General features: G+C 41.8%; 1 protein-coding gene across 4 annotated transcripts in view; it reads right to left on the bottom strand.

The window, feature by feature from the left end:
• Positions 1 to 8,386: 8,386 nt before the first annotated feature.
• Positions 8,387 to 12,112, bottom strand: part of tec (tec protein tyrosine kinase) — a 182,611-nt gene continuing 178,885 nt past the window's right edge. For all 4 annotated transcript variants that reach the window (XM_078547497.1, XM_078547488.1, XM_078547506.1 and 1 more), the window contains one exon: positions 8,387 to 11,412. In XM_078547497.1, coding sequence (XP_078403623.1) covers positions 11,341 to 11,412 — 72 coding nt within the window. In that variant the 3' untranslated portion in view covers positions 8,387 to 11,340. The remainder of the gene's footprint in view (positions 11,413 to 12,112) is intronic.

A 12,112-nucleotide genomic window follows, 5' to 3' on the forward strand; every position in this document is an offset into this window, starting at 1 on the left:
CCAGAAGCGGGAAGCTTGGTGGGCAGGGACTACTAATCAGAAGCAGAGAACTAATTGTGCAAGAGGCAAAAATCTGCTTCCTGATGGCGGGATGAAACTATGGTATTAAGTTCTCAGAAGTTTGATGACAGGTCGAGCTTCCTGACGACAAGCATCAGAAAGCCCTTTTGCATGCATCTGCTTGTCAGGGATGCTCACTAAAAGGGAATCTCACCAAGAATTAAGTGCACCTTTCAAATTAAGTTCTACATGAGCAAGAAAATGCATGCCTTCAGGTTCACAACTGCATATAAGTGGCATGCAGCAGGCGGGGTAGTGTACTTGAAGTTGGATAGAGTAGCTGCCGCCTTGTCCTCTTTGGGGAGCATTGATCTGCGACCGGCCATGATTGAGATCAGTTGGCAGCAGGCAAAAGGCATCGAGACAGGACTCTCCGAGGCAGGGAGGTAGGGAGGCTATCCAAAGCAGGCAGAGCAGGAAGGCGAGGGTACAGGAGCATGTGGAGGTGGGAAGGGCCTAGCATCATGAGTGTGGTGTTCATGTAGTTGGGTTGAAAGAGGCTTTTCAGGCAGGGATGGTCAGATGGAGGTGGTCCTAAAAGGTGAGGTCGGTGTTGTCAAAGGTGGAGTCCCGAGGGTTGAACTGAGGGTACTAGGCAGCGGACGGAACAGTCATTGTCAGAGGGGAGAGTGGGATGTGGTAGGGAGGGAGTTCCAGGGTCATGGTAGGGTATCGGATGGTCTCATGGGGAAGGCCATGGAATCATACAGTACAGGTAGCGAGGATAACGGGATGGGCATGGGGTTGGTGAAGGGTGTAGGCTCAGAGGAGAGGAAAGGCCAAGTAAGGTCAAGGGGAATGAGTGGAATTTCAAGGGTGACAGAGGGGAGAGGAATGATTATATTGGGTGGTCAAGAGTGATGTGGGAAAGCTGTTGTGTCACTGGTGGTGAGTAGAAGGTGGTAGGTTGAATTTCAAAAGTGACTGACATTGTTTCTTGCAGCTGGTCCTGAAAATGCAGTAGCTCCAAAAGTGCCATTCTTTGAAATGAGAGGAGGGTCAGGTGGAATTGGTGAGCACAATTGGCCAACTAAAAGGGACACTTTGATAATCATGAGTTAAATAGATGGGAACCATGGTCAGGTGTGTTCTTATTTCTATGGTCACCCTCCGAACACAGTTCCCATGGGTCTTAGTCAACCAGCATCCCAGCAAGATTGGAAGGGGTGGAGATGGTGTGCTGCAGGACAGCCTCTGTTGGCCGAGGGAGAGCTTGGCAGGTCTGTGATCTCTTGTTGGGGACAGAGGGAAGACATCACACCATGCAGGGAACTTCGATGTTGGAAGACCGTCGTCCAGAATGATTGTGGGGAGAGAAAGGGTCATACTAAGAAGGTTATTCCCAAAGTCCTGAGACTCAAGGGTAACTGTGGGAAACTCAAAGATGATAGAGGTAGTGCTGAGGAAGATTGATGATAGGTTGAGGTTTCCCAGGGGTCGGGGTGGGGGGCATGTACCACTATGCCCCCTTAAACAAAACAATGTTTTAAGTTATAAGGAAAAACTCAGCAGGTCTGGCAGCATCTGCGGAGAGGAACACAGTTAACGTTTTGCGTCCGTATGACTCTTCAACAGACTTAGTTTGAGTTGAGATTTCTGGCCAAAAATCACAATTTGAAGGTATTCTAAAGATACAACAGGGTTTTCTTTTGTTTGAAATGAACTAGCCTTTGCACCACCCTGCAGACTAGCAGGGAGTTAATTCTTTCCACCAGCAGCCCCAGCTTTCAGACAACCTGAATTAATCAATTCCGCCTCAAGCAGATTGGACCCTTGTGCTTTTATTACGAATAAATGCAAATGTAACAAGATTTCTAGCAGCTTTAAGAATCTAAGAATTTATACGCAGATTTTCAATGCCACAGAGTAGTCATGGTTTAGAGGTTTTACTTTACCTTTTAAAAAAATTGACTTCACCATTCAGGCTGGGAGATCTGATACAAACAGACTGACCAATGAGTATCAGACCTTTCAGCAAGTTACTTGTGAAAAACTAAGATGCTATCCAAGATAAAGAGCATGTGTTGATAAACATGGGAGACTTTTAATCTGGTAACAAATTCATACAGATAAGAAAGGTAGTTTTAATTTTGATAGTGTAAATTACAATTCTTACAAAGTTTAAAGATTTGAGGTTTGGTTCCCAATAGAGTTCTCAAAAAGAAAGGACATTTTTATTTTTAAAGGTTTGACAACAATTGACACAAATTCAAATTCTGTAGGCTTTTGTGCTAAAAAAGAAAGTTTAAAATGTGCTTGTAAGTCCGTTCCTGAGAATATAAAGTTAAGCCCAAAGCCTTGACGAAGTTTGGCAGAAATCCAATTTTGGCCAAGTTAAAGAAGGAAGCTCAACAACACTACTATTTGAACCTGGGATAATTTTAAAATGAAAAAAAAGGTCAGACACAGTCTAGTGGGTTACTTTTGAGAAAATTAAATGTTGTTTAAGGGAAAGACTACAAAGAATAGTTGTCAAATAGAAATGTTTGATTTCTGTTTTAAAAATCATACTTTATTGGACTATAAAGTCTCTCCAGAAACCTGAACAAGACAAGATGGTAACTATCCCAGATTCAAATTGCATGTGTAAAACGGTCTGAGGAAATGATTAAGGGTAGGAGGGAGAGTTAGGGCTAGAGGACACAATATACGAACTTATAAGAGAATTGAGTTTGATAATCTGGCCATCACCTGAGACATTGGAACCGTACAGGGGAAGATAAGCAAAGATCTAGAGACAGACCCTCTTTGACATGAAATGGTTAATATGGCCTAAACAGCAAGAAAACATTTTTAAAAGATCAAGGCAATAGAGAAACTGACTTTAAGAGAATCTCAAGGTGATCAAGATCGGATGGAGTAAAAAAAAATTAAAGTCAAAGTATAAAGAATCTTTGGTTGAGACTATTGAAGGGTAAGGAGAACTAATATTTAACAATTTACCACAAGATGGGAGAGCTGAAAAAAGAATAGCAGATGTATTACTGACCATATTAATATGCCTTCGAGCTACAAAAAGCAGGACCACAGGATTAACACCATGATGACAGGTAGAGTTATGCAGCCCCCAGAGGGAACCGCCTCTGGAAGTGAAGATATTGGGCCATTAAAAGATAGGAGAGTTGTGTAGACAGCTTATAGAATTGAGGTCCAAGGTGAGACAGAAGCAGGAGATAGTGGAGCTGGAAAGAAGTGAGGGGGAGCGGCTCTCCCAGGACATGCAAGAAGTGAGGGATAAGGTAATGGTTAACTGGGCACTGGAATGACCAGGATCTACCCCGCGATTGCAAGGACCTTACTGGATAATAATGACTAGTGCTACGTGTATGTTTGGAAGCACTATGAGGTATAAAGTTTCACCAGTGACCAGCCTGTTTCTGTCAGCAGGAAAGCAACCAGCAGCTCTCTTAACTATTTTGTTTCAGAAAAATCCTCAAAGCAATGGCAATCTGGAGGACAGCAGCAGCAGTAATCACCCTCTTAACAATAACAGCAGCATGGGAGGCGCCCAACGTGAACATCAATAAAACCACCTGTCTGCATCCAGGAAAATACGTGCAGCTACCTAAAGGAGGCGCAGATAAGGAAACCGAGCGTTTGGATTTCTCAGTGTCACTACTGGTAGTCATCCTGTTATCCAGGTTGTATTATTGAAAGGGGACAGTCTGACCCAGGTAACATTGCCCTGACTTTTATGCTAATGATAGATGGGAATGTGGACATCAAGGGAGTATACAAACTAGCTTGGGCGTGGCATCTGTGTCCACCACAGGACTGAACATTATGGTGGGATGGACTAATCTGCTCCCATTTGTTTAGGAGTCAGGATTAGAAGGACAATATTGTCAAGAGCAATGTATAAATGTTGTTAATTGGCATGGTTGTAGTGATACGAGATGTTTTACTTTGTTAACCAGTGGGTATCAGGGACCCATTAAGTGCCCAGCCACCATGTCACCACCCCTGGGATGGGATAATTAGGACTGGGAAACCCAAAGTGACATTATGTAATGTTACAATGGGTACGCTGGAGGTGACCTACAATTTGACCAATCTCAAGCTGGTCTTATTGGCTGATTGGTCAAAACAGAAGTTACAGCGCTTATGCTTCCCAGGTAGCAAAGGAGACCACAGGAGGACTGATTCGCCACACAGGGAACTGAATAAAAATTGCAGCTATACAAGTTCAGAGGGAGAGTATACTAGACAGGTTAGAAATTATTAACACGATTGACTCACAGTCTAAGAGGTAGGCATGTGACATGCTGACTTGGAACTTGATAGATAGTGCTAGATCAGATATCGAAGATATAAAGATCTGGTAAAGCACCTTGATGTATATATCGGGCTGTGCAGGAATTAGACCTTATCAATTCACAAAAAGAGCAACAGCCCATGACAGGAAACTAGAGATGCAATAAAATTTTTGATGAGCATACCACAGGAGCATACTAACAGAACATATCGGGGGATATAAATTCAAATCCCTTGGAGTGGTAAAGAATGGGTAGATGTACCGGGTAGAATCCCATGGGTATACAGACCCAGGGCGGAATGAGACCCTTCTAATGACAACACAAGAATATTGCACTGAATCGCAGTGGTGTCAGTTAACCCTCTTGAAAAGGCCTTCAAGGCAGTCCAAACATCCCTTATGCTGTGGTGCTTTCTGACGGACAGGGAGAGATTCATATATGGAGGATTAGAGTGTGACAATAACCACACTTTCAGCTTACAGATCACAGACTTCTTTACTGTGGCCATTTTCACCTTGTGGCAGGGCCCTCACTGGCTATGTATTCAGTTCATGGTGGGATGGTAACGTTAAACATCGACAACGCCCCAGGTCGAATGACTCAGGTAGCAGTGGAAAGGGCCCTGATCACTACCAGATGGTTTATGGAACAAAACCATCAAGCAATCACGAGGGGAAGGGTGCAGGTGAATCTGGCCACAGCAAATGCTGGGAGATTGGAGGACTCAGCCAGTACATAAGAATATAAAAAATTGGAACAGGAGTAGATCATTCGGCCCTTCAAGCCTGCTCCGCCATTCAATAAGATCATGGCTAATCATCTTGTGTTTCGAGTTCCACATTCCCATCTAACTCCGATAACCTTTGCTTCCCTTGCCTAACAAGAAAAAATCTATCTACCTCTGCCTTAAAAATATTCAATGACCCTGCCTCCACTGCCTTCTGAGACAGAGAGTTCTAAAGTTGCACAACCCTCAGAAAACATTTCTCCTCATCTCTGTCCTAAAAGGGCGACCCCTAATTTTGAAACAGTGCCCCCTAGCTCTGGAGTCACCCATAAGAGGAAACATCCTTTCGACGTCCACCTTGTCAAGGCCGTTCAGTATCTTATATACTTCAATCAAATCACCCCTCACTCTTCTAAGCTCCAGTGGAAACGAGCCCAGTCTGTCCAACCTTCCATCATAAGACAACCCACCCATTCCAGGTAATTGGGCCAAGATGGCAAGAATGCAATATAACTGGTGGAAAGTAGGGAGAGCGGCAGCAGCTGTTGTGTCTGTTGCAGTCTTGACGGTTAGTCTCTGTATTTGTTTTTATCAGAGGCTGATGGTATCCCAAGCAGTACAGATGGTAATGCTGGCCAATAAAGTACATACCACGGTAGCCACTGCAACTGAAACTTTCCTCCCATGGAACACAAAAATCGAGAACATTTATGAAGATTTTGCAATTTAATAAAATGATGGTTCTGGGCCTAGCTTAGGTCAGTGGGACTTGGCAAAGCTGTAAGACAACAGTAGAGTAGTAGACCCAAAACCCACTGGACTCTAGTAGATCCCTAGAGTTTCTGGTGGGCAGGCGATCTTGGGAATGTCCCTCCTGGGCCAGGTGGTGCCTCACTAGGGATCCAAAAGGTGGGACTGAAGTGGGGTAATGGAATAATTTGATATTAAACTGGTATTAAGATGTGCATTAACATCTTTAAAGATAGGCAAATCTAGTATGAGCATTAACAGCTTTAAAGTAGACCAGTGCAGCCATGAGAGCTCTTTCTAAGCATGATGGGAAATATAGCCAACACATAAGCATGATGGTATGGTACTGTGGGAACCCAACTAACAATCACAAGTCATAAAACTAAATGACGCACACAGGATGGGTAAACAAATGTTAGTGATAAGTGCACAGGCTGGGAGGCGTTAGAAGCTAGGCATTTCCCAGCCTCCCAGTAAGATAACAGAGACACTTGCAGCCTAAATAATTCTGCTCATTAGGTATGTAACTGGAGGTTGTACTAGGCAGCATTGTGAAATGTGATAACTATAAGATATAAGTATGCTATGCAGCCTTTGTATCAGAGACTATAGAACCAGGCTGTGTCCTCCCAATCTCTAATTGCCCTTGAGAAGGTGGTGGAGAGTTGCCTTCTTGGACTACTACAGTCCGTGGTGTAGGTACACCCACAGTGCTGTTAGGAAGGGAGTTCCAGCATTTTGACCCAGTGACAGTGAAGGAATGGTGATAAATAAAACCTTTGCTTACCGGAAACTGACAGACTTAAGTGTTCTCATCTTTATACCACAACAAGCTCCTCTGGTAACCAGTCCTGAATGAGCTGCAATTTTCTCCAGTTAAATATGAAGACAGAAGCGATTGTGTTCTGTTCCACAATGAAACCACCCTGCACCACCCACCTTGCTCCACTGACCACACTTCACAACTTCAGCATACATGATCATGACACATTCTTTTCATCACAAAGACTGACCATTTCCGCCTCTGTAACATTGCCCATTTCTGTTTTTAACTCAGCTCATCTGCTGCTGAAACCCTCACCCATGCCTTTTGTCATCTCCAGAATTAACCATTAAAATACATTACTGACAATCTTCCAATCCTGCATAGAGTTTATCTCATCCAAAACTCTGCTGCTTTTATCACCTCATGGCCTCACCTCTCCCTACCTCTGTAACCACCTCCAGCCCTACAAACCTCACTGAACTCGTGTTCCCCTGACTCTGATCTTTTGAGCATCCCCTACTCCTTTCGCATCATCAATGACACCAATGCCATCAGTTATCAAAGCCCTAAGATCTGCAATTCCTCTGTAACCTTCTCTACCTGCTGCTCCTTCTTCAAGATCCTCCTTAAAACCCAGACCTTTGAGGAACCTTTTAGTCATACCTCTCAGTACTTTCTTTGGCTTGATACAAATTTTCATCTATGTTTCTGTTTTGGGACATAAATGCAAGTTGTTTCCATTGTAGCAAATTTGCTCCTTTTTTTTGCCCCTCCTAGGACATTACTGGCAGGTAAGGAGAAGGGGACAAGTACTGAGCTTGCTAATTTTGAAGTTACACAGTGACAGTCAAAGACAAGCTCATGGACCAGCTGTTTTTTCTCCCCCCAAGCTCCCTTCCATAATTTTTTGTATTCATTTTGCAGATTGTGGCCTTCACTGGCTGGCCTGCATTTATTGCCCATCTCTAATTGCCCTTGAGAAGGTGGTGGAGAGTTGCCTTCTTGGACTACTACAGTCCGTGGTGTAGGTACACCCACAGTGCTGTTAGGAAGGGAGTTCCAGCATTTTGACCCAGTGACAGTGAAGGAATGGTGATATATTTCTAAGTCAGGAAGGTGAGCGGCTTGGAAGGAAACTCCCAGGTGGTGGTGTTTCCAAGTATCTGGATGGTAGCAGTTGTGGGCTTGAAAGGTGCTGCGTAGGGAGCCTTGGTGAGTTTCTGCAGTGCATCTTGTAGATGGTACACATTGCTGCCAATGTTCATCGGTGGTGGAGGGAGTGAATGTTTGTGAAAGGGATATCAATCAAGCAGGCTGCATGTACTTCAAGAATAAAGGTTAAAAAAAATAACTGATGGCAAAACAAAAATAGTGAAACTCTGGCCTATTTCTGACAAGAGTTTCTTATAGCTAACATTAACATGACTGAGTAAACACTTCCAGCATAACAATTTCTGACCATATTTCTGTTCTAATAAGCGCCAACTGCACCTGTTGATGTGGTGCAATGAAGCCAAAATCAACCCACTTGTGTTTTCCAGCCTATTCAGGGATATAGAATAGTAGTTTGCTCCATAGTTACATAATAGATATTTTACACATAGGCAGTGGGAGCGAAGGTGTCTGAATGTGTTTATGACTAATAACTTATCTTCTGCAATAATAAGAGTAAGGAAAATTCCAATAAGGATCCTAATAATGTACAAGCTGTTGGAAGGAGCAACTAATCTGCACTTTTTGAAGCAAGAGAGTATTATTGTTGTAGTGGACTGCAATTTCATCTTCCTGTTGTTCATTAGAAAAGTACAAACAATTATACATTCTCCATTCAATTAATTGATATATTTATTTGGCTTATGTACAAGGGCAAAGGTGGAAAAAAATACAATACATCTTAAAATTTCCAGTTTTTGTTGCTAAATATTTGAGTGTCATTACCAGCATGAGCAGCAGAAAAATACGAAGTATTGTAACATTATAAAAGTTCATCTAATTTGGAAACTAAAATAATTGATTATATCCATGACTGATTATCCCTGAGCCAGTTATTTTCAGAAACACAGATTTTCAATTACTGAATGAGTAGGAAATTAAACTGCAAGAGGAAACAGTTAGTCTTGATATATACACACTTGCTAAATCGCATTCGTAAGTGCCACATCTCTAATAAAATTTAAAAATGTTTTTAATACAATATGAACAAAATTCTAAACTGAAAGTTCTAAACTTCTCTTACAGTACTGCTTTTCTAGTGTTGGAAAGATGCACATTCACTCTTGGATTGTTAATCAATGTTAACAAATCATTGAACATTTAATAAATAATACAGTGCAGAATTGCATATGTACTTCAAGTTGCTTTGGTCTCCCCATCATTTAGTTATTTCCTAAACTTTAGGTTCTTTGTCCACGGCAGTGTCAAGCCAACAGGAAGGACAATCAAGGTACATCCTCTGAGCTCTCCGATGAAACCTCTGGGAGAATTTGAAGGATAGTCTGAGATTATCTGACTTCCTAACCTGCCCTTTTTATGAGGAAAGCGTTTACGTATCCTGGCTGAATTTTCTAACTTACCTAGAAAGGAACTGAGTGTGGAAATATAGCCCTATTAATCCTCCTTTGTGCAGACATGTGTTAGTGTGCCAACTTAACACGGTCACCTGACTGCTAGCTCATTTTTTAAAAATGATTTCTGGTGTACCCGTGCCATTTTATATTGAAACACATTTTCCGCTAGCAAAATTATGATATTTCTGTTATTCAGTAGCTAAATCAGAATAGGCATTTTTTCACTGTACGTTTTGGGGCCTTGCTATCACTCTGCTTCCTAACTGCAATGAAGTTGGAATCCCAACCTCCTGCTGTCTTATATCCCTAACGTTGCTGGTATATGAGAGTTCAGAGAGCACTCATCTCATTTGAAAAAAAGATTGATAGCACCTATGCCTTTCTGGGTGCCTCTTTGACAACTGCAGGTGGCAGGGTGGGGAGGGGTGGGGGAAGGGGGGTTGGTGGTGCTTGAAATATGCATTACCTGCTAAGATGCTGGGGGTTCAGGTGGGATTTGGGGGCAGAAGCACGTCTGATTGGCCAAGGACAAAATCTGTAAATATTGCACCCCCTGACTCCCCTTGATAAGGCTGTCAATTTGCCTTCTGCTGCCTTGGTTCTTCTGTGTATTCCCAGCCTGGATACCCCTCTGGGCTGCTACTCTTATTCTTCGCCATTGACACAGACGCTAGTATCTATCCAGCATCCATATCACTGGGCATTTACAAGTGGGAACTCTCCATCAAATATTAAAATGCATGAAGAAATAGGCCCATATGAACGTTTGTACACCGTATTAATAATAATGCAAATCATACCATAATGTATTGTGCTTAAATTATGAACTAATTTTGTATTTATATTGCAACAAATCTGCCTACTTGGCCTCTCCTTCTGGCAATTTTAAAGCCAGAATATTTTGATTCAACAGTCACAAGGTTCTTTTTGCGTTATGTTGAGTTTGACCACAGAACCCCATATTTGTTGAGGGCCTCCGATGGCCAAGTAGGGCCTATAAATGCATGATTGAAGCTACCTTGTTCTTGCTCCTGCTGTAAATTCAAGAGACATATTCAGGTCAGCAATCCTATGTTTCTGGGTCACCATTGCTTTTCCACTCTCACTACTCCACTCCCACAAGTTTTGCAACAGAATTCTGCCCCAGGCTCTGAGGAAAGTCAGGACTTCAAACTTTGAATCAGATAGTTCCAACAATTGAAGTTTTCCCAAATAATCAGTTTTCTTCATACAAACCTAGTTACAGATTGGTACTGTTCACTGCTGTTACTCATATATAAATCTAGAGTTATATTCCCACTGCTCAAGAAATGTGCTGTGGACTTGATAGAAAACTGACACTTTACATTTGGCAAAATAACTTGACTTTCATATCTGATCATCTCAAATTAAACAAATGCACCTCATTAATCGGAAATGAAAAAGGATAGGTTATCATTTCAGATGTAGGGTGGATCTGATTAAAAAAATCTTCATTTAAAACCTTATGTCTATTTCTGGCATTTTATTTTTATGCTGCTGTGAGATGTTGGGATACTAAGTAGGTTAATAAATGTACACAAATTAATTTGGATTGTGGGTTGCTGCTCTAGCTGTTAACCAAAAGCTATCAAATATGGTCCACATAACTCAGCAATTCAGATAATTGCTTAGCAATTAATGGAGATCGTGTGGTATAGTGTTGTAGAATTACAATATTGAAATATAGGGGAAAATCCAGCTCAGGCAGAGGCAATGAGGATTAATAGCTACACAGAATTTGAACAGCAAAATACTTTTGGTATTAGTGGACAGAAGTAGACAATAGATTGAAAATTGCACTTCAGGTATAGAATCAGCGAAGAAAAAAATACTCATCAAACAATGGTGATGATTCAGGGTCAGTTTCAATGCTGACAAGTGGCACTGTGTTGCAAACTCTAGGCTGGCAGAAACATTAGAGATACCACAGGAAACGGACATCCTTCCCAACAAATATGTATGTTGACGTTTAAAATGCCATATGGCCAACGAGCATCTGCATCAACAGATAGTCTTCCTATAGTCTTCCTCAGGTGTATAATTACCACACTTTTACTCAGATAGAGACAAAGCTTTTACTTGATGTTTCGAATCCAGGACAATCACCTAAAAGAAAATCTGTCATAACACCGAACAGGATTTGCAGCATCATGATTTAATTCCAGCAGTCCATAACCAACCAGGAGAGCCACTTTAACAGTCACATTCCATTATTTGATTAATCATCAGCAACAGGTATGAAAAACTTGGTCGTCTCTCTGCTTTCTGAAAAGAGAAACAACGAAACAATGAGTTAGCAAGAAAAATAATTAAAAATCCAATCGAATGAAATTGCACTCTGTGACTGAAAATTGTCTTAAAGTTAACATTTTCTCCTCTTTTTAGCATGGTTTTAGGAAGCCACTATTTTAATTGTGGTTTTTAAGAGATTGGATGTGTTACAACCAGTGCTGTTTCAATATCAGAAATAATTTTAGCCTTAGTTTTAGCTTGGTGTATGGAGCTTGACTTGTGCACATGGCCCAGTCTCCAATCTTCCATTTCTCCACAAAAATCCATGTCCACCTTTCCCCAAATCCGTCACTGAATCTCTCCATCAATTATTTGCTCATGCCACAGCGCCAAACCAAAGTCACAAACTACGTCCTCTGTGATTGTGACTACAGTGTATTAATTCTGAGGCCTCCTCAACCATTCTGAAATATTTGACATGGTTGAATAATACTATTCTCCACCAATACCTCTCCCCAGCTGAGCAGGACTGATCATAACCAGTGCATCTCCAACACTGGCTTCTCTATCCACACAGTCCCTCCAGTGATGGGACAAAAGAAGGGGGAGATGCACAAAAGGCCAGAGTCGGAAGAATAGATTAAGGTAAGGGCTCATGGGTTTGGGGATAAAATAAGACTTTATGCTTTGCACAGAACTGAAAGTGTTCTGTTAAGTTTACTGGTTCTGTCAG

The sequence above is a fragment of the Cetorhinus maximus genome, chromosome 1 (genome assembly GCF_964194155.1).
Source record: "Cetorhinus maximus chromosome 1, sCetMax3.hap1.1, whole genome shotgun sequence".
Classification (NCBI taxonomy): Eukaryota; Metazoa; Chordata; class Chondrichthyes; order Lamniformes; family Cetorhinidae; genus Cetorhinus; species Cetorhinus maximus.